Here is a 23,563-nt window from a genome sequence, read left to right on the forward strand (position 1 = left end):
TGTTCCTCCGGTAAGGGCTGGGAGAGTGTAAGCAGAAGAGAGGACATTTAGTTTGTGTAAGTGTATTGAAATCTGGCCTATATTTTTCCTTTAGAAATTAGGTGTCTTAGGGGTCCACAAGAAAAACTAAGAGTTCAGTCTTAATCGTAGGTGGTGAGGTAGGCACATCCAGGTGGAATATTCAACCAGTGTGGATAGGTGAGGTGGAATGTGGTCACAGGCTGAACCCGTTGGCCCACGAAGGAAGGAGAGGCTGCCTTCTGTGCCAGGTCTTGGCTGGATTCTGGGTATTCATCCCACATCAGAACAAAGTCACAACCTCTTTCCAAGTTCCACTTTCTCTTTTATTTTTTGTTGTGCTTTGAGACTAAAGTTTAACTCTGCTGTCTGAACCTAGTGCTGGCAGGAGCCAAGGAAGGAATTAATTTCCTCTCTCTTGAGCCTTATTTGATCTGCCGTTTATGGACCATTTTTGGTGGTCATCTGAGACACCTAAGTATTTTTCGTGTCTGACTGAAACAATAATGTGACATTTAGAGGCAAAAAAGCTCCCAATAGATGCATTTGAGGAATACATAATGAAACAGAACTTTTCTCTCTTTCAGGAACACCTGATGTTTACAGTGAAAACTACTATTATCTTAGAGGTGCAAAAATGTAATACAGGGTTAGTGTTTCATTAACAAGAAGTTAAAAAGCACCTTAATAATGATGGGAAAAGCATTGTGAAATCTGCAGGTGGCAGATCCTGGGGGAGAAAGAGGATGTTTCTTTTAACTTGTATATTACTGTAGTCAAAAAGAATGAACCCAAGAATCTCCTATCTAGGTGATTCAGCTGTTGTACGTTGTGCATTGTCATGGGTTCAGGTCTAAATCTGTATCTTTCTGACCACAATGAGAAACCTAATTTCATTAGGAAACACTATTTTTTCCTTAAACAAGTAGCATTTGCTACTTTGTATTTTAAGAATGACTGGGACAAAAGTGTTGTGAAAAGAAGATTTGGGGAGGAGGATGATAGTTTAAGTGACTTTGCAACTGGAAAGGCTAAGGCCTGGAGAGCAACAGTGTGGGAAGACATAAATTACGCTCTTTATTCTCTGTCTTCTCTGAGAAGTAGAATTTCTGTGTGGAGATATCATAGATGTTTATGGAGAGTTGGAGGCCCTCTCTCAGACATTCTTGAGCTCCCTGTCTGGTGAGAGAGAAAGAAGCAGAGATTACAAAAGCACAGAGAAAATTCACAGCATTGTGAAGTGTTGCACAGGCCTGCTGATATGTGAGGCTGGGAACAGCCCACACACGTTTTGCCCCTGCTAAGATGAAAGTTTAGCAGTGTATTTGTCCCTGTAGTGCCACTACGGTGATGGAATAAGCTTACTCTTTACACTTCAGCTGTGGATTTTTGGCCGCCTTATTACCTGCATATATTTTATTCTCACAGCGACACAGCACTGGACTCTCTTTGCTCATGTCTCACCATTTCGGAGGTCCATGACTGGTCATCCCTGTAGCAAGATCTCCAGGTGGAAAGGAGAAAACACCTGGGGAAGGTGACTTGTCCAAAGAATTTCTGCATATAAGGTTAGGGATTCTCATCAGGATGTGCATGTTTCCTTCCAATGGCTGTTGAGGGAATGAGGAGCGCTTAGTTTAAGCTGGACCAGCATAGGTGGGATGCACCTGCCCTGGAGAGAGAAAGAAGGGTCACCCAAAGATCCCGGGGAGAATTGTTATCCAGCTGATAGTCAGCAGCAGTTTTATAGCTGTGCTTTTACCAGCTGACTGAAAGTATTTTAATTATTTTGATTTAAAATTAAAAAAAAACCAAAACACCTGCATTATTTTCAATGAAAAGTTATCTTAATTTGTACTTTCTGTTCCAGCTCTCTGAAATAAGAGTAATATAACTTTTTCACAACTTCTTCTCTTCTCTTCTCCCCTCCCATCCCTGTACTCAAATCAGCATGGTTTTGAAGAAAGTGAAGAAAAGATTTGGATTTGTTAATATTACATTTTTCTTCTGGAAAATACTTTGGCTTTTTTGTTGTTGTTGTTGCCTGGTTATAATAGCAAAGATAAAAAGTCTTCTTCTTGGGCTATGTTTTAGTCATATAACCTGTCCCTAGCTGGTAATGTTGATCTGTATTTAAACGTGGAACATAATCACAGAATTATACTTTAACTTTTGCAGGACTGTTTTGAAGTGCAGATTGGTGTTGGCAGATAGATGGTTTCTAGTGAAGCATTATGCTAAGAGTTATGGCTTAGTTTCTACATTTAATAAATAAAAGTGCAGATGAAGTTTTCAATAATCTATCCATCACTCACAATAGGATCTGCCATGTTAAAGATTTGAAAAAAGGCCACATAAACTCCTGTGGAAAAGCAGCCAATCTGAAAAACAAAAGTGTCATTTTTAATGAGAAGACAGAGTCTAACTGCGACACTGTTGAGTTTTTCCATTTTTATGAATTCTTATCTTGCCATTAAAGAAGAAGTGCATTTGAGAAAGCAAATGAGGGCACTTGTACCCCACTAAGACCCAGGCTATTAACTGCCTCTTTTGATGATGTACAGCCTGGCTCTGTTGGGAGTTTGGCTGTGGATTTAAATGTTGAATTTAACTATGGTAAACATATTTTGAAGCATGTATAATAACAATTTGCATTTACATAGCATCTTTTACTTAAGGATTTTGTGATGTCTAATTAATTAAATCTGTTTCCCCCTGCCCCAAATACCACTGTGGTATGGATAATAAATACAATTTTAAATTGAGCAGCTATAGCAGGAGGATTAAGACAAGAGGGTTCTGATGCCTTTGTGGTGGTCCTGATTGTGGCAGGCCTGGGGCTTGTTCTGCAAACATGCTGAGCAGCTTTGTCTTGTGCTCACACTGGTCTGAAATACCCTGAAAAAAAAGGATGTCAAACCACTTCCACATTGGTGGGTGGAATGTTCTGCGGGCTTCATGCACAGCATCTTATGCTGGTGTTTGGGTCCTGGGGATGCTCATGTGCAGCTGTGCCACCCACTGCCACAGCAGCTGGGGGATCCACGTGCTCAGGGCTGGCTGGCAGCTTTTTTTAGGGCATCAATGGCCAGTTCAGCCCACAGGTAGCATTTCTCACTGCCAGAAAAATGCTGAAATCTGTTGCTGATCTCCGATTTTGAAATAATTTTAAAAAGAAGGAAAGGAAAGCATTCTAATAAGCTTAAAATGCTTCCTTATTTTTTTTTTTTTTTTTTTTTTTTTTTTTTTGCCTACAACAATAACAGAATATCTGAGAGTCTCTGTGCAAGCCACCAAAATTATATTTCCAGGGGAATAGAGGGATGCATTGGCATCTGTGCATCTGAACACCACAAAATTAGAATCTAGTGGCAATCTGAGTCAGGCTACAGAAGTTGTTTCTAGGACAAGGTAATTGTTTTGATGACAGCGGCTGAAGACCTCTGAAAGATACTGAAGTGCTGGAATGTGTTCAATGACAATCAGTGGAGCTGGGGAAGGGTCTGGTGCGCAAGTGTTACTAGGTATGGTGAGGGAGCTAAGGGGCTGATACTGCAGAAAAGGAGGCTCACGGCAGGCCTTCTGGCTCTCTGCAACCCCCTGACAGGAGGGTCAAGCCAGGTCAGAGTCAGGATCTGTTCTGGGGGAACAAGAACACAAGAAAACATGGTCTCAAGATAAGCTGGGGAAGTTTTACATGAGATATTGGGAAAATATCTTCAGTGAAAGTTCTGTTCCACCCTGGCACAGGCTGCCCAGGACAGTGGTGGAGTTGCCATCCGTGGAAAGATTTACAAGCCATGTGTATGTGACACTTGGGGACATGGGCTATTGGTGGCTTTGGCATTGCTGAAGAATGGTGGGACTCGGTGATCTTAGAGAGCTTCTCTGGCCTAAACAATTCTGTTATTCTGGCACTGATAATATGGGGCCTTAATTTGCTTAATGGGAGTTCATTCTTAAATGGTACCTGACCAGTTGGGAGATTGTGTATTTGCAGTGAATTGACTGTGAGTTATCAGACCAGCAGTTTTGGAAAGCGAGTAGAGAAAATCGTAAAAGAGAAAATTCTGGGTCTTTGTGCACCCCTGGGCAATGGAGAGCACGCCAGGAGGCCACTTACTGTCTGCTGTATTCTCACACCTTCCTAATATCCCCTAGCAATGGGAGCATGATTTAATTTTTTCAGTCTAGGAGAAATCTAGGTGAAACTTAAGAGGACTCAAGAAAGAAAAACTGCAAAGTATAAAGTGTTTGAAGTCATGTTTTAATAATGCTGCAGTGTATTTTTTGAGGAAATTTCTTGTTTGTGTTTTTTATTCTTTGAAAGGGCTCTTCCTGTAGTTCTGTCCCTGAAATACACCATGTTAGCCAAGAATAGAGATATTATAAGCCTGGGGTTTGTTTCATTTTGGTTTTTGTTTGTTTGTTTGTTGTGGGGTTGTTTGTAATGAACCATTGTTTCTTTATGATTTCATGTTACCTTAATGCCAAAAATGTGTGAATTTTTGGGTTTTGTATAATTTCTCATAAAAATGTTCAGCTGTAATAAAAAATACCCAAAAAGAAAAATGCAGTAGAAAAAAAAAAGTATGTCACTGGCAATTCATCAAAATATGAGTTGCCTGACTTTGAGCTGCTTGATGGAATTGGCACATCTACCAGCAGTGAGGAATATCACTTGTGGAAATCCCACAAGAATCAGCAGGGATGGGGACTGCCTATGCTGCCACAGACTTGACACATGGCTTGGGATTTTTCACACAGATATGGCTCAAAAGTAAATCCAGTAAAAAGAGTGAAAGGAGTGTTGGGGTCCCTCTGGAGTTTTCCTTCTTTTCATTGTACATTCATTGCAACAGCCTAAAATCCTTGAGCTCAGCCCTGTGATGACATTATACCTTTTTTGAACACTAACTTCTGAAAAAGTTTCGTGTATCAGCAGTATCCCTTAAAGAGGGATATGTGGGTTATCCCCACCCCAGCTGGCTTTGTCTCTGGTAGTTGTGGGTCCAGACCTTGTGGTCTCTCCAGATGTGAGCATCCTTCTGGGGGAAGGATGGCCCTTGACCACTGGGACTTAAAGTTTGCAAGAGTATGTAGTGTATGGAAGTGTGTGGTGGGGAGGCAGCAGGTGCTGCTACAGCTACACTAATTGAAAGGTCCGTAAAAGATGGGGAGGTGCTGGGGACTGTGGATAAGACTCTCTGTCATCAAATCAGTTGTTCATTGCTACACAGAGGGTTTGTTTTTGCTCCTTCTGTCCTTGTTAATATTGTTATAACTATGGCATATGTACACAAGCTATTCCCAGGCCTCAGTGTAGCCTTGAACAGGTCTGGTAGCTGTTCACACTGTAGAAGATTTTTGTCCTGTGTTGCCTGACCTGTATGCTAGCCAGTAAAGGCAGTCCCAAATGCATCCAGATCCAGCTTTGCCCCCATGCTGATGCAGAGACAGCCAAGCTGTCTGGGATAGATACTGAATCAGGGCAAACTATGAACCAGTCTTGTTGAGCCAGGGTCTTGCCCAGCCTAGCCTGGGTGACAGAACTGCATCTGGCCCCTGTGTTCTCTGGAGAGCATTGCCCGTCTGTCCCTGTGAGGCCGCACTGGGGATGGTGATCACAGGAACAAGGGAGCACGGGCACTAACAGGGACACATGGGACATACATCACCCCTGGTGCACAAACATGGGGTACAGGGTTGCAGACCACACTACTGCTTTGTTTGTCTTCACCTGCAGCTGCTGAGGCCATACCAGGAGATGGTCCATGAGTCCCCATGTTATGCCCCAGAGCATCCCAATGGCTTTGTCCACCCTAGGGTGACCAGTGTTCATTCTCCAGTCAAATGTTTGACCAAAAGAGGTACAGACAGCTGGTGTGGCCTCCCAATGTAAGGATGCACAAGGCTGCAGAAGTCACACTGGATCTTTTGGGGACGTGCAGAGGTGGTATTATCACCTCATGGCCAGGCACACTTTGTCCATTGCATAGGGGTTCACTTACCAGGTTTGGGGACGCACTGCTGCATCTTCACTACTCAGGAGACAGACTTTATCCATCTCCTCTGGGGTCTTCACTACCTTCAAGTCTTGGTATCAGCTCAGATTTTAATGAGATGTGATCTTAAGTTCTAAACATACAACTAGGATGTCGCTGAGTCATACCGTGACATGGATAAAGCAGCTCTGTGGTGCTCTGTGTGATACTGCCTCCCTACACCAACCAGCATGTGGTGGACAGGTGTCCCTATCCCCTGTGCTTGACCCCTTGGAGAGATGGAAAGCCACCGCTCCTGTGCATCATGTCACCCAAGGGTTTGTAAACTGCAGAGTTATTTCTATGCTTTCCTCTGCAAGACACTGCCTGCAGACCCTCAGCAAAATGCTCCCTTTCTGTAGTGCTGCTCTGAGGTGTTCTGGCTGCAGATTTTGGCCTCTGGTGCAGCAGGGGAAATCTCTTCTGCTGGGCAGATACATAATGAATTTGCAGTCCTAGTGGAGGGGAATGCACTGTCATGGTTGTAGGCATGGTGTTCCACCAGCGCTGCTCATTGTCATCACTTCATTTCACTATCCCCACTACATATGGCATTAAGAGGTTGTAGGCAGCAGGGATCAGCAGTAGCACCACAGGTCTAGGAGACGAGGGGAGTGAGTGTGACATTTGGCTATCCCTTTGGGACACTGCCCCAGCCTCTCCTCCCATAGGAGTGGTAGGGACACCCATCAGCTTTATTCAGCCTCACATACACCCTGCAGAGAACAGAGCAGCTCTGCCCCCATCATCAGAAGTGCTGTCCTGAATGTACTCCTTTCTTCTGACCTCTGTAATTATTCCTGTCCAATCTTTCTTCATGTTTTCTTTTTAATTATTTCCCCCTTTCTTCTCTCCCTCTCTTTTTTCTCCCCTAAAACTCCAGCACTCCTCTCTGGTGTATTGAGAATGTGAGTGAAATTGAAGGCTGGAACGTCTCAAGTCTTTATGATGATGAATGACTTTCACTGCCAAACCTTTTATTGTCTGTGATTTGGAAAGAGGGGAAGCTGATTTATTGTGGCCAACTGTCTTGCCATTTAATACAGTTATAAATCCTGACACCATGATGGCCGCTGTCAGTCGGGGACCCCCTCTGGCCACTCTCCTGCCCTGCTTTTGTCCACGGTTGCTGTCTTCAGCTGAGGAGCAGGCAGGGAAAAATATGGGCTGGGAGCTCCCACTTGAAGGGTAATGGCTGAGGGTCAAGCAAGCCCTAAGTGTCTCACCCAGAGCCAGGCGGGCTGCACAGCCCCCAGCTCTTGGGATGGGTGCAGATGCCCCATGGCCCTGGGCATCACTGCAGCATCCCCCCATACTGGTGCTGGAGCTCATGGGTTGCTTTGGTCCTGCTTGAATGTGGCAGAAGGGGAATACAACATGGGGCTTCTAGCAAGATCCCTTTCTACAATCCCTTCTGTTGTCTGGTCTGAATTCACTGAAGGATGCTTCCCATAAAGTAATCCACACATTTGTTATTTTTTAAACTACATGGTGCATCAACTGAAGTACATATCTCACTATGTTATGAGATGCTATCTACCCACTAGAAAGCTCAGAAAGAGGTGGGATTTGGAAATATGAATTTGGTCCTGCTGCTTGATGGGGCAGATGAAAAATTCAATTTTGTCGCAAAGTGATTTCAAATGAGACGTTTCAGATTCCTTCAACTAAAGAGACCAAAACATTTCAAACTTGACAACTGAGAATATTTGATGGAAAATACTGAAACCCCAGTGTGTCAACATTTCCATAGCTTCACTATTTCCATCACAGAATCTGGGTAAAGTGCCTGATTTCAGCTTTTCATCTTATTCCAGTATACAAAAAGCATTGCTTATATATCAGAAAAATAGCATATAGGTAGTTGATTTGGACTTTGTTGAACCCTAATTAAGATGTAAAAATTGAAGGTGTAAATATTTCTTCTGTGAGGAGGAGAAAACCACTCATGACATTAGCAATGATGCTTGGATTGGAAATGCCTCCATCTCAGATTAATTCCAGATGCAGATCATAAATATTGATCTTTGTGAGATGAAAAATTTCAGCATGGGTTTAATGTCACTGCAAAACAGACTGGTGGGAGCTGCTGGATTTTCTTTTCCTCTGTGCTTATGTAGCAAGCTGAATAACCAGTTGTTAATATACTCATGTCTTCCCGTTGCTGGATGCACTGGCAGGCTGCTGGGTTGTGTTCACCCCTGTCAGCATTGATGAGGCTCCCCTGCATGGGCAGGTGTCTGTCTGCATGGGAGCAGGTAGGACAGTGAAGCTCTGGGTCACCTGGCATCTGGCTGGGCATTGGCAGCCCCTAGCACAGTGGTACTGCACTGAGCCTGGCTTGACACACCACGGCCCTGAGCCGTGACCTGATCTGCCAGAGCATCCTCAGTCCTTGGGTGCTGGCAAGGGGTGCAAGGGTCTTGCTTGGGATCAAAGGGATTCCCACTCAGGCAGGTTTGTGTGGGGCATGGGCTTCTCCTTCTATTCTAGCTGCTCCCAAAAGCCCTCTGGATGTCACTGCTGTCCTTTGCAAGGTACCTGGAAAGCCATGTCCTCTCCACTTGCCTGGTTGCTTGGCTGGAACAGCTTACCTGCTTTCCCACACATGTCTGAGAATCACAAAGCTGGGGATCATCCTAGCCCACCAGGACGTGGCAGGGACCCAGGTGCTCAGCAGCCTGAAGGCTTGCCGGGATTCTAGTACTTTCTCCAGGCCACCCTGTGTAGTTCTCAGATTCAAGGGCAGTGTCACCCCAGCTGCCAGGCTAGGAGGAGGAGCTGCCCTGGGCTGCCCTGCTCCTCCTGATATGACATAATATATTGTACCATATTGCATGATATGATGTGATATGATATGATATGATATGATATGATATGATATGATATATCGTATCATATCACATCATATCATATCAAGATGCTCTGGAGCAACATCTGTACCAGCAGAGCTTTTTCATGCAGCTCATGTCACTGCACAGCATAATCCAGGTAGTGGCAACCCCTCTCATAGTGGGTGGGGTATCAGGTCATCAGCATTCTCAGATGCCCGCCATGAAGTGTCTGTGGTGGCAGCTGGTGGCAGGGGCCATCTCCATTTTTCCTCACACACTTTCTTGGCGCCTGGGAAGCTCCCAGAGGTGACTGCATGGCCTTGTATGAGCCCTCTGAATTGTCTGTGGACAGCAAGATTTTTAGCTAGGTGTATGGAATGAATCCTGAAGATCTGAGTCCTGCTGAAAGAGGCTCTCCCTTGGAAACAGCGTCTCTGTTCCCAGGGCAGCTACCAGCCTGAGCCAAGGCTGTGGACCCCAGTAATGTGCAGGACCACTTCTCAGGGCTGGCATGTCCCTTTCTATAACTGTTAAATGTTTGTTAAATGGGCTGAACGTGTGGGGCTGGAAAAAGTCTGGATTTCCATTTCTTTATGAGGCAGAGATTGGAGGCCAGCCACCTCTCCCTATACATATCCATTAGTTTTTGGGAGCATCCATGCCACCACAGTAAAATGCTAACAATGCTACTTTTTATAGTACAGGTCCTACTGTTTGGTTTTCCCCTTATAGCTCCAAGGAGTTGTCTGGAGTCCTGGTACAGTGAGACGAGTTTGTAGTTCTTGACAAACTGTTGGTAGTTTCCTTCTAGTCTTCTTTATTGCAAAGAGAAGCTAGAAAACACCTTCTGGGCATTTGCAAAAATCCAAACAGTAGAAAAGAAGAAAAGGGAAAATGTTTTATTTAAATATCTCTTGATAACTCAGTCTCCCTCATGACTTTTGTGGGGTGTTTAGCATCTAACTGTGCATTCACAGGAACTGGAATCCCCCAGACCACAAACTTTTGAAGCTGCCGGTCTTCTTGGTCATCCTACATCTTTCCAGCAGCACAGTGATTACTGTGGAGACAGTCTCACCAAGCCTGCTGTGCTGCTCTTACTAGAAGTATTGCTGTGCTGCAGAAGGAAAACAACAATAAAGGGAATATGTTGCTTCTGCATGCGTTAAGAGCACTGATCAAACCACATGAGATCCCATTTCAGACATAATGTGCATTGGAGGGCAAAATTAGATTGAGGAGTAAATGGAGCCTAAAATTTCCATAGCTTTATTCGTCAGAAAGCTGTTTCATTGCGTGGTTTAATTCTCGTATTTCTTTCATTCATTGCATGTAGCATGCTGGCTAGAGTACATTTTAGAAATAAGGCAATGAAAAAATCTCTTCTTTAATTTGGCAGTGGTTGTGAAGTGTGTAAGGCTGTTCAGACCTAAGATGTGAGGTGATATGATATGCAGAAACATGTTACTCAACAGCAGAAAAGCAGCCAAACTGGCACTTCCTACATTTTAGCAGGAAGAGGTGTTTTGTTTTGGAATTGTTATTTTTGTATTTTGGGATTTGATTTTGGTTTCTTTTGCATATATTAATTCTGAACTCTTTAATGTTGGTTTTATTATTTCTATTTGAAAGTTTTATTTCATTGCTTCTTGTGAATTACACTGCATGATGAATGGCACTTGACCAAAAAAAACATTTTGTAGGCTAAGACCTGCCATGATGGTAAGCCCATTATTTTTATGTGGGATTTCTTTTCTCCCCCCTTTAAACATGGCAGTTTGACAGGAGGAGGCTAACTGGTCTCTCAGATAAGTAGACACGTGGGGTTTTTTTCCTTTGTAGGCAACACTTGATGTAATTTCCAAACTGATGGAAATTGCTGAGGAGAGCACTTGGTGTGCAGTGAATCCCTTCTGAAACATTGGAAACTACACATCAGTATAGCTGGCACCAGTGGTATGACCAGAGCAGGGGGATTACCCACATACACACCTTTGTGTATCCGTACTTCCAGTCCCTATTCCCTGATCCATTTATTTTCCAGAACCTCTGGAAGCTCGCTTGGCTTCCCTCATGCTGCCTTAGCAGTTCCCACATCCTAATTGCTTGCAATTTTGACTCTTCCTGCCTTGCATGGGGAGCCACGGAAATAAGTAGGGGAACAGGAGCCAACTTCAGGCAGTTTTCCAGTGAAGCTTTGACCAGACCTGAAATCCAGTTGAATATCTCCATCAGCTTCAGTGTTATGTAAAGCAGAGTCTCATCTTTGAGGTCTCAACCAACAGAAGATGCCATCATGTCAAGGTCAGAAGGAGCTGCCTGCCCCTGCTCTTGAAACTTTGTTTCTGTGGAGGTGCTTCTCCTCCACACTGGCGGAGGGACTGACCCCTGGACCAGGAGCCACTGGGGGTGTATTCAAGCTTGGCCTGTTATGTCCTTGTGCCCCTGTAGCCTTTTCTGTGGGTCCCTGCTGAGCACATGCAAGGCCCATTCTTTGGGCAGCGGTAGGGCCCTGCAGATCCAACAACTGTGAAAAGCTCCAAGATTTTTACTTTGTTCAGGTGTATCTCATATTAAAAAAAAAAACCCAAAAAACAACCAAACCAAACCAAGCAAACAAACAAACAAACAAAAAAAACCCAAACAAAACCAAACCCACAACAAATAGACAAACAAAATGCCTCCTTAAAAAACTCCAGATCTGAAGAAAGTTTAACAATAGAAAGTACTAAATAAGGTAAAAAGCAGAGCAGTGTGCACTTCTTGTTGTGACACCTTTTGTATCTATCCTCAGTATCTTAAACTTTACATAGCAAAGTAATTTTAACTTGAAAATGAGATTTAACTTCTTTTTAAAAATGAAAATCAAATGTTCTAGCATCTTCAGAACTTTTTCAATGCACACCCATTAATTTCTTGGAGTTAAAATGCCCAAATGAACAGCTCTCTGCTTGCACAAACTCCAGGCTTACACAATGCAAGTTGTTGGAGCATTTCTGTCTCATAATAATAAAGGTTTCGTTATTAAAGGTCTTGTCTGGCACTGGCACAAAGGCAAATGTGACACGACCTCTTCAGTCCTCCACCTCCTTCTCACTGCATCTGTTTGGCCCCTCCTTTGGGAGGGACTGTGCACTGCAGTAAGGGAGGAGTTCCCAGGATAGGCATGCAGGAGCTGTGCAGGGACATGGACCTGTGTGGAATTTGCAGACTATGCCAGGCAGACTCAGCCTCCTTCAAAGAACCCTCTTCTTCAGGGTGCTGCTGCAGCTGCCGCAGGATGCCCCATGCTGCTTGTGACCTGCTGCTCTTCTGCTGTTCTCCAGCCAGGTGTGGGAGGGGAAGAGCCCCACAAAAGGAATTTAATGGATCCACCACGTGTTCTCCCACAAGATTTCATCACCCTTGCTCTCACCTCCATTTGCCCTCCCTTCCTTTTGATGTCCCCTTGATAGATGAAGTGTCATAGATACAGTTGTGGTGGTGTGCACATGTAGTGTGGTGGGATCATCTCCACCATTCTGCCATCCATCCCATGCATACTCAAACTTCCCTACATCCTCCCACGCATGGAGCTGTGAGCACCTGAGACCCAGGCCATGCCTTGCCCTGCCTCAACCACTGGTGGGCCTGCTAGCCCCAAATGAGCTCAGCAAAGAGAAACCTTGCAAGGCCTGAAAATATCATGGGCCAGGGAAAGGCTAAATTATGCTGATGGATTTTAGTTTGCGGCTAGTTGTTGGTGACACAAGAATTAGTGTGAGGGTGGGTTCTTGCAGAGATGTCTACAGCTGGGGTGTTTCTCCCTGTTTTCCGCACAGATGTCCCCTCCAATACATTGTGAGTGTGTGCATTGAATGAAGGGGTCAACTTGTGGAATTCTAACCTTGCATGTGTTACAGGAGGGACAAGAGAACCAGGTGGACTTTGAAGATCAAGGCTGATGATGGTGCAGTTCAGATCTGCAGAAAAAACTTTCTCATCCTAGCAACCCTAAAAAGTATGTGACAAGCTGGAATATTGAGTTGATTGTAGGGTGCAAGAGCTCCGTAGCGGCACAGAAGAAGGGACAGGAATTTTATGCAGCAGCACAAAAGAGATTATCCAGAGAAGATGGGACTGAGGGCAGAGCACTCTGTAGCTCCAGGACTCTTTCTTAGGAATCACAGAGAAAACATACCGGGGTATTCCTTTCCACTTTCTGCCCTAGCTGTCTTTTGAAAGTGTAGTTGGGCCAAGAGAAAGAGTAGCAGAGACACCAGAGACACCCACTGCGAAGGACAGCTTTGGAGTCCTCTAAACATCTGCTGCGTCTTTGCAGATGAGGAAAAAAACAGACCCACATCTGCAGCCCCTGTTTCAGTGCAGTGTGCTTAATCTGAATTTTATGGCTCTGATAGCAGATTATGGTGCTACTGTCATGAGCCCTTGCAGCCCCAGTCACAGTGGACACTGCGCATTTCAATACCTCCTCCACTAATCTTTCCCCCACTGCTCCCATTCCCTGGCTGCTAATTTCACGCAGGCACTTAAACATGATGGATAATTGTGTTCTGCTTATCAATGTTTAATTTAAGGGCTGTTCCATCTGACCTGAATGCCCTCTGCGAGAGCTGTGCCTCATTATTGATTTCATGGTCATACCTGTGACATTACCTGCTTTGTAGGAAGTAGACTTTGACATTCCTGTGAGGCTTTGGCAGCCAGAGCTAATTGTCAGAAGAATAATCGAGTCAGCAAAATCATTACAGGTGATCTGTATGTTACCACTGTTTTATCTGCCTCTAATTAGGTGCAGGAGAGGTAACTCATCACAGTAAGCACACCACACTGGTTTGATGTCCATAAATAGAGCAAGATGAGCACAGGAGGGGAGTTATTCATTAACAGCAGCGATTCAGTGTGTTGGAGTCCTGTGCTGGTGACATCTCCTTTCCCAGTGGAATGGCATGAAATGCTGTACTGCAGGCATCCATGGGATACAGAGTCTTAGCGACTTTTAGGCAGGACTGAATGTTGGGGTATGTGCTCAGTGGCTTTTGACCAGAGGCAGTAATGACTGAGCTGCTGCTGTGGAGCAATATTTTTTATGTGATGAAACCAGATAGCTTTTTTAGGACATTCTTTTCTCTTGTTTGAGTACACCACAGCCCCATGCTGCTGCCCTGCCACACCGTGGGTGATACGCACACATCCCCAGGTGGCAAAGAGAGCAAGAGCCAATTGATAGAACTCATCAGGTCTTTTCCTGATAACAGCATTGTGCATTTGACCAAAATATTTTCTTCGGGATAACAGTTGGAACAACCAGGTTAGCATGATCAAGTTTGTCACTGGGCAGAAGAAAAAGAGCTTTTATAAGTGGAAACCAGATTTTTCAGAATAAAAGTTGGTGTTGGTAGCCAATTTCACTCAAATGGGCTAGAAATTTGAAAACATCTCTGCCAATTTTTTTTTTTTTTCCTGGTGTTAAGCAATGACATCCCATCCTGTAAGGCACCACAGCTTCCTCATATCTGGGGTAGCAAGTGCCTGGTATGGCAGGACGACTGCCAAAGCCCTCCAAAGAGAGAGTAACAAGTGCAAACTCCTGTGGCAGTCCTCTGGGGTCCTGGCAGCAGAACAGCACCAGTGCACGTCCCTTCCTCTGCCACCGGTGTTTGCAGGCACTCAGTGAAGGAGGTGCCATGCGACAGGACCAGCAACATGACAACAGCAGGGCTGCCATCCTCCTCCAATCACTATGTGAAGTCTTAGAGACCATGCAAGGTTATTTTGAAGACAGCACAGTCTAAAGCCAAGTTTGTCTGTTTGGGAGGCCTTTCAGAAGTGGTTTTTCAATTCTGCTGGTGCCCTGCTGCAGCTGCCATATGGCATCCCTGCACAAAACCAGCATAAGGATTCCCTGCACACAGAGGCTGCCAGGCAAGGAGTTGCAGAAGCCCAGACTGAATGGGATGGTGCTTGGAAGCACTTGCACAGCTCATTGCACAATTCTATGGGCTGGTGTGGCAGCATCTCTTCAACTCCACTTTGCCTAGTGCAAACCTGCATTTTTAAAAGTAACTTTCTGGAAAGACATAAAGAGTCAGGTGAGGCAGCAGCATCTGTATGGATCTGGGGAGAGGGCTGTGCTGGTGGACGGATCTGTGGAAGACCTGGTTTGCGTAGGGATGCCGAGGTGGAGCCTAGAGCAGTGCTGGTTTCTGCTGAGTGGAGGATCTGGTGCTGGGTGGTACCTTGTGTTAATTTCAGACAGGAGTGTGTGCTACCATGGGTGGCCATTTCAGATGGGCTGATGTCTTGTCATGATACCTGCAAGGGGAGTGGGAATGCAGGAGGATTCACCGGCACTGCCGGACTGGCTTTCTCAACATTGCTGACCTATTGGTATTGAACCTCTGACTCTGAAGAGGTGGTGTTACCCCATTAACCCAGAGTACTGCCTCATTCTTGACCGTGCTCCTGAGCCAGTGGCAATCACACACCTACTGTGAGCATGGGGCGGGGGGCAAAGGCCTGGCTTCCCTCAGTGCACATGGTGCATCGTGGAGAGGAAAATCAGCAGCCCTGCTGGTGGTTGTGAGACAGTGGCAAAGGGGCTTTGTGAGCCCCTTCCACCACCTGAACCCCCTACATTTTCTGATGCATCCTTTGCTGTAATTAATTACGTGTCCAGTGGGCTCATTTCTTTCATACTGTTACTGACAATCTGTTAGATAAAAGGAAAAAAAAATGCATTGGTGCCCTGTGGTATTGAAAGTGAAGGGTTTTCACACTGTCAGGGTAATGAATTCTGCACGGGTTTGAAGCACCTGAGCTTGGGGGAGTCCTTGTGTCATGTGTCTGGGAGTGACAACCCCCAGTGGTTAATTACTGCCATGGATGAGAGCTGAGCTGATAGCAAAATGAGATAATTTCATTAGTAGTTAAATTTGAAGTTAATTGGATTCACGTTTACACACAGTAGTGTACAAAGACACATTCGGAAATCCTCTTTACAGCCTTTTGATTTTTTTTTTAATTTTATTTTTTTTTAAGAAGGTAGATGAATTGAGGAATGCTTCTAAACTGTTCCATCTTTTTTTCACTGTGGTTTGGAGACAGGAGAGTCCTTTGCTGATGCAGGCTGCTCTCTGCCCCAGCAATTTTGTCCTGCAGTGGAGACATTTGCTGATGCCCAAGCGAGGCTTGCCTCATCTATGCAGGGGTTACTGCTAAGTTCTTCTGTAGCTGGTGGCAAAATTTCTTTTATGGAAGAAAATTACTTATTTACACTTTCTTCACAAAATGACAATTTGCTTTCATTGTGAGTGTTGCCAGCTCCTAGTGAATGGAGGGACGGACATTTATTTACTATCTTCTGTGTGCAGAGCCTTTAAGATGTATATGGGCATCTGTAGCAGAGGTGTTTTCTCCACTCCCCACAACAACAGCACTGGTGCTCCCCCTAAGTCATTTCCCCTCTGGAAATCAGATGAGTGATGGGTCAGCATTGCCTTGGAAGTGTTCACCAGGAGCCTGAAGGAGTCTGGTGAAGCAGTCTGGAGGAGGTGATGGGATAAAGGAGATGGCAGGGTCCAGGCTGAATGGGCACCAGAGCTGCTGTGTGCTCCTTCTGTCAGGGAAGTGTGCCACTTTCAGGTCAGTAAATATCACTGAAGGTATTGATGCTGCTGGGGCTACCAGCGTCTCCATGGGGAAGCCACTGTAAGAAACACTCAGAAAGGTATTTTGGTACTTAGAACTTAAAAGAGGTTGCTGGAAAGAGATTGTTGGTTACCTTGGAAAGTTCTGCATGGTTCTACTCTAACTGAGCTTCTCTATGGCCAGGACCTGGCAGCTGAGCTGCTCTGTCCTGTACGATACCAGGCCAGCAAAGCAAAGAGGCAGCTCTACCCACAGCTGCTTCTGCCCCATCTCTAACTTTAGTTGTCTAAAATAACCTTCAAAAAGCACAGGACAAAGACATTCGGATAAAAAATATATCTGGGAGGACCTAGGTTGCTATGTCTGTGTGGCCCACTGCTAAAATGTAGATGTTCATTTCCTCTTGAGTGCTTTGCGTGTATGAGTAAGGCAGGAACACCCTGGAGCAGAGGCTGCTACTTGAGTTCTCTTTGTTCTAGGTGGATTAGTTTTTCTCTCTTAAATCAATTGTTTTAGTGCAGGTGAAGCATGCCAGCACTGCGGGAAAATCTCATAGAGAATAGGATGCTCCAGTCTTTCTTTTTTGGTGAAAGCAGATTGGATGGAATTGACAGGATGAGGTTGGATTGCAGCATGTGCAGCTATACCCTTAGTCACCTTTGGCCAGGCCCCTCAGCCTCCTCTCAGGCACTACCTGAGACTTGGCTGTGGGGACCTTACAAGGAAGTTTTGTTGACAGACGACAGAATATTTCCTTTGAAAATGAGATGTGATGGAAACCAGCCCAGACCTGTGGAATAGATCATGGGTGGTTTCCTTTATTGACTGAGGAGCAGAGGTCCTACTTGTTATACTGTTGTTCATGGTGGTTATGTTGCTCAATGCCCTTGACAATGATCCTAATCATTCTGGGTATGGCAGTGACTCTGGAGAAAGTGAATAATTTGTAATATTTCAAAGTAAATGTCAAGGATTTTATGATAGCTATGGAAAGTGAGAGGTGGGGTGTAGTCATTGTGGGTCTCCAGAAGGCTCCTAGATGGCAGTAGTCAGCCTGTGAAGTGTTCATCTGCATTAGAGACAGCTGTTAGCTGAGTCCCTGCTAGCATTGGGGGTGAACTTAGCTGCTAAGACTGACTTTATGTAGACTGCAGATACTTCTGTATTCTCCAGACTGTAGAGGTGATATAAAGCATTTAATTTTGTGTGGGAGAGAAGGAAGCAGGGCAGTGATGAGGGGAGAACATTTTAATCTAAAATAACCATTTTCTGCCTGCATTGCATAATTAGAATCCATTATGCCCTTCCGTAAGGGATGTGACTTCTCCCTAGCACTGGAGAGCAAATTCATCAATTGTTTTGAACCTTAAATTCTTTTAGGATGTGAATGCACCATAAATATTCTGTAGGAAGGGCCTGAGAGGGACAGCTTGAATCCTGATTTGCCCACCCTGAGTGCAGAGGAAAGTGGGGCATGTGCTAAGAGATCACTGCAGTGATGCTAGAGTTTTGGCATGCACCCCTTCATCTGAGGGTAGGGGGAGGCAGCCTTTGTGGCCATGACTCAGAGATTGTGAGCCACAATTTCCAATTACTTGTGTGCCTGTCTCTTGTCTCATTAGATGAAGTCTCATTTCTTTAAAGATATTGGAAAAAAATGAAGATTTTAAAATGGGGGTTTTTTATTATTATTTTAAATTTTTCTTTCTAGATCAGTTAAAAATGAAATTTGGGCTCAAACTCTACCAAACAAAGAACTTAAAAAAAATTTTGTTTGGCTTTTGGAAAAATGTTCAGTTTCAATCTCTCCAAGCTCTAGAGACCTGAAAAAGTTCACTGTCATAAAAAATATTGCCTATAGAATACAATATGAAAAAACAGAATCTGTGCATTTTTTCTTGTCAGTGGTGCTAAAATCAACACAATCACATAACTGTTGCTGATCCAATGTGCTACTTTTTAAGGAAGGAACATGATTTTTGCTAATGAGCTGGTTTGGACCAACAGGATCTTGGAGCTGACTGGTGCCAGAGTGGTTCCTGTCCCGTAGAGGCTGGAAGAGTGGAAGGGCCAGGTGCTTCATGCAGCCCTGAGTCCCTTCCTCTTAACTGAGGTGCACCCTCAGCTTTTCAGAGCTAATCTCTCATGCAGTGCCCCTGCCTCTGAGCTATGGTTTGGATCTGATGGACCCTCATTTTCCCCTGGCCTCGGAGGAGCCACTTGGCAGGCTGGCAGAGGAGCTGGCGCAGCCAGGGAGTGGGTCTAAGGGGCAGGTCCACAAACTAAAGTGGTGCCTGAGTAGTGTGTGTGACGCTTACCTGGGGAAGGGATTGCGGCACCTACATCCAGCTGCTGACCAAGCAGGGTCAATGCTACCAAGCACCTGTGTGTGTCATGAAAGCAGCTCCTCCTTGGCTAAGTGTTCTGCCCAACCATCTCCAAGGATGCCATGGGAGCCCAGAAGACCATGAGTGGGCTCCAGGATTTCCTCTGGGGTGAGGGATGGATGCTTCTTGATGAGATCACAGGAGCATCCTTTTCTTCTGGTGGGTCTCTTGTGGCCACAGCTCCAATGGTTTACCCAAAATCCTACTGTGGCAGCCTGAAGGGATGTTGACTATTCCACAGCCTCCACATGGGAGCAGGGTCCAGGCACGACTGAGGAAACACTTCTATGGCACTGTGTGAGCCATGCTATCTGACCTCCTGTCCTTACACTGCCAGCAGAAACATATCCTCAAAGATGACAGGAGATGTCTGGGAGAGGGTGAAGGAAGAGAGGGTGTCCCAGACCCCTGGTCCAGGGGCAGAGGGAAAGGGAAGAAATTCCACTGCCTGCTTTTGTGGGATTATTTCCATGGAAGTCCTGTGGATACTTGACTTGTTTCTGTGGCTGAGGGAAGAGCAGAGCATCAGGCTGTATCTGCAAATCTGACTCTTCTTCAGGCACTGTGACAAACTATACTTAAAACCATCTTCATGTCTTAATGCCTTGTGTTTGTTGTTGTTGTTGTTTTGTTTGTTTGTTTGTTTGTTTGTTTTTTACTGCTTTAGTAAGCGATAAAACAAATGACCTGCATTGTATTTAGATCTCAAATAGTCTCAGCCCATGCATGTGATTTTCTAGGGAGTTTTCTGGCAAAATGTCATTAAGATCTATGTTATTTCCCATTTCACTGCTTTTGACTTTACAAATCTAAGCTTTGGAGGAATTTGGGAATAGGGGGAAGCAGCTGGAGTTCAGGCGGGTGTGTGCCTCTCCCTGCAGAGCTCTGCTCTTCACCTTCCGTCTCGCACTTCATTGGAGCTTTGTGGCAGCTTATAGAGAAAACAAAACTGTGCCTGCCCTCCCTGCCAGGCTGGAAATCCCATGCTGGTCCTTGCAGAGCAGTGATGACAAATGCATGGCTGTGTTCTGGGTGCTTGGGGAGATGTAAAACCGTGTCTGCTTGTCGCAATGCTCACATGGTGATTTGTTGGTTTGATTCCTCAGGTCGCGAGCTGGCAAGTACAACCCTCCCAGGATACCCTCCACATGTCCCTCCTGCCGGACAGGGCAGCTACTCTGCTCCAGCGCTGACAGGAATGGTGCCTGGTGAGTCTTCAGAGAAGGGGGGAAGGAAAACATAAAAGGAAAACAAATACCATTTCAGGAGAGAAACACTGTGTGCTGTAAATATTCTGTGCTGTGGTAGAAGCCGCAGTGCTGTAGGGTAGGTATGGAGTGATCCTGAGTGAAGTAGGAGCAGGTTGCCCAGCAGAGGAGGCTGCATAACCTGCAGCATGCCAAAACAAAGTGTTGGCACTGAAATGCTGAAGGAGCTCCTTGCCTCCCTTGTGTGGAGCCTGGAAATTGCTCCATATTGGGCTGTGCCAGGCTGTACTCACCTGACTCAGCTTTTGCCCCAACTGACCCGGTTTCTCCCAGCACTGCCCCTCTGTGCTGCCCCAGCAGTGAGGTCATTGGCCCTGGGGGCTGGACATGTCCTGACCGCAGACTTCCTCTGTGCAAACCTGACTCATGGGGACACCAAGATGTTCCTAGGACATGATACTTCTGTCATTTCCTTCCCATTTTGGAACCTCGCAGTCAGAAATGCCAGGTGGCATGAGCCAGGTGGTGGCTACTGCTTGCCTGTGTGGCAGCAGAAGCAGAGGTTGTGCAGGTGCCTGGGGTAGGCAGAGCAGATTCTGCAGGTATGTCACATCACTGACGACAGCCTTCAGTGCTGTTGGCTGCAGATTGGCATGCAGTTCAGAGCAGGACGGTGACTTCAGGGTGCTAGCAGAAAGGAGTGGTGGGGCCACAGCGCTCCTGACTTTTCCGGGGAGTTTCCAGTTCTTTGGGAGCAGCTGCTAGGGTGGGTTGGCAGAGCTGCAGGATGTGGGGCTTAATGGTGCTCCGCCAGAAGAGGTGCACTGTAGGTTCAGTGATGTAGAGTCATCTGAACTGATTTTCCCAGGTAATAGATTTTATTTTTAACTACATATAGGCTTGTGTGACCCATTATATTGAATAACTGCACTGTTCCTCTCACTGGTTCCTTTAATAACAACCTTCTGCTCCAGCTAGTGTGAAGGTCAGCTGCAATTCCTGTAGGTTCTCTGTCTCATTTAAGTGAGAATTTGCTAACTAGCATCCAAAATGCCTTCTCAATCCTTCTTTGACTCCTGTCCTTTGCAGGACCAGTTTTAGAGCCTTGCTAGGGTAAGCACCACAGTCCCTGAGGGGCTGACAGAAAGGCAGGTGACAGACTCAGTCTGCGGCCATTGGCACATCCCTGCTTGCTCCAAAATGGCCAAATTGTCATGCCCGAGCACAGGCATGTGTTTATTGTGCCAGCACTCAGGAATTCGTCCCACAACCTGCCTCTGCCTTGTTCTAGTTTATGGAGCCTTTGCTAGAAATGTGCTTCCTTGATAAGATTTTTAATCATTAGCCATGAATTTCTGCTTGTAATTAAGCAATTGTGTGAGTTAAGTGGTTAGAGACATGGGAGAAATGTATACATGATAACACATAAGCGGTGTTTTGTTGCATGCCTGTTGCTACTGCCATTGCCCCTGCTGATGGGAGTAAACCCAGCCTTTAGCACAATGGGTGTTTGTTGCACACTTGCTAGGGTCTGTAGCTTGCCTGTGGGTCACAGGAGACCTTCACACTCCCTTGCATTTGCAAGATGTGTTGATTCAGCTTCATATTCTGTCCTTATCTTTTCTTCACGCCCCACCCCCCCCCTGCCCCCGCCGCCACTGCTCATCCTAACAGGAGCACTTTTGCCTCCTGCCAGCCCCAGATTCTTCCTTATCTCTCCCACAGGCAAGGAGGTACACAGGAACCTGTCTCTACTGCATCTCCATGACTTGTTCAAACACATGCTCAAATTTTCATGTTTCCTTCCCTTCCTGCAAAACAAGGGACTTGCATATCAGCAGTGAATTTCCATTTTTATGTGTCTTGTCTGCCACGGCAGAGAATAAACTATTCAAATGCTTTTCTCTGAAGGAATCAAACAAGCCAGCACATGGTTTGATTTCAGTCTCAAGCTTTAGGGACTGACAGCTAGCATTGCTCCAGGCTCCCATGAATGTGTTTCTTCTGGAGGCCACTGGCCCTGCAAGCTTCTCCTGCCTTTTTGTGGCTGTCACCCTGCAGAATTGACTGGAGGGGAGCTGTCTGAGCTGTGTTGAGGTGCCAGCACCCACAGTGCTCTGATGTGACAGGGCACAAGCAAAATGGCATGGTAGGGACAGATGGGTAGGTAGGTGGGAAAACAACTGGCTGGGCGGTCAGGCTCAGAGGTAGTGCCTATGCCACACTCCAGGTGGGTGCTAGTACCATGCATAGAACTGCAGAGCATGGCTAGAGGTCTCTCTTGGTTCACGACTTCATCCACAACTAGAAGAGAGCCCAGCTTATCAGGTGTTCAGAGGATGCCAACCTGCATGATGCCAGCAGTAGGCTCCAGAGCGGGGCTGTGATGTGGAGGCACATAGACAGGCTGGGGAGGAGCATGAAACCCAGCAAGGGCAAACCAAAAGATTCTGCACCAGGAAAAGGACCACTTTGCAACAAAACAGGCTGTCAAGTTCCTGGAGGGGATCCAGGGATGAGGCAGACTGAGAGCTGAGCGTCAGTCTGCCATCTTCACCGGTCGTGAGAATGGTCAGCATCATCCTGGGCAGGAGGAGGAGTTATTCCCCCTCACTTGGAACTCATGGACCCACAGTGGGAATAGAACTGGTTTAACTGTACTATTACCAAATAAACAAACAAACAAACAAATAAATAAATAGCAATACTGTCATTTGACTTCCACCAATTATTTCTTAACACAAAAAAAATAATTGGCGGAAGTCAAAACAAGCAAGATGCATCTAAGTATGACAAAAGTCTCCAAACTTTTCCCCCAAGAGATGGAACAGGTGGTGGAACAGGTTGTTTAGGAGTTGTACAGTCTCCATGCTTGAGAGTTTTCAAGGCCATGCTGGGTGAAGCCCTGAGTATTCTGCCCTGGCCTTACTGATGATCCTGCACTGAGAAGGGTCTTGAGACGGTCTGAAGGTATTTCCACCCTGAAAATGGGTGGTCATTCCATGACTCAATGTTTCAGCTGAGGCACTGGTGGAAATGTGCTGCAAAAATTCCTGTGCTTCTGCCTGATACTGTGAGTAGGGTTGGAGTCAGGAAGCTGTTAGCAGAGGGAGATCAGGCCCCTCTCCATAAAGGAATGGTGCCAGCAGTCCACACAGAAGAGACACTTCTGCTCTAGACCCCAGTTACCATTAAATGACTGAGCTGTGAATCCCACTTTGAGGCTGGAGAGAGCCCTATAGACATCTTTTCTGTCATAGGGAAGATCCTAATGTCTACACAGGTACTGAGAAAAATCACTTTCCATACTCCTCTTCCAATCTGTGACCATGGTCTCACCCTGCAGCAGTCCAGTGGCACCTTCTTCCAGCTCCTGGCTTGGCATCCTGTTTGCCTGTGCTCCATGCCCCATGCCCGACTCA

The 23,563-nt window shown here is 45.7% G+C and overlaps 1 protein-coding gene across 1 annotated transcript in view; it reads left to right on the forward strand.

Moving 5' to 3' along the window:
• Positions 1 to 23,563, forward strand: part of PAX5 (paired box 5) — a 115,774-nt gene that overhangs the window by 65,013 nt on the left and 27,198 nt on the right. Inside the window, exon 7 of the mRNA XM_040091040.1 lies at positions 20,040 to 20,141. Coding sequence (XP_039946974.1) covers positions 20,040 to 20,141 — 102 coding nt within the window. The remainder of the gene's footprint in view (positions 1 to 20,039; positions 20,142 to 23,563) is intronic.

The sequence above is a fragment of the Hirundo rustica genome, chromosome Z, assembly GCF_015227805.2.
Source record: "Hirundo rustica isolate bHirRus1 chromosome Z, bHirRus1.pri.v3, whole genome shotgun sequence".
Taxonomy (NCBI): domain Eukaryota; kingdom Metazoa; phylum Chordata; class Aves; order Passeriformes; family Hirundinidae; genus Hirundo; species Hirundo rustica.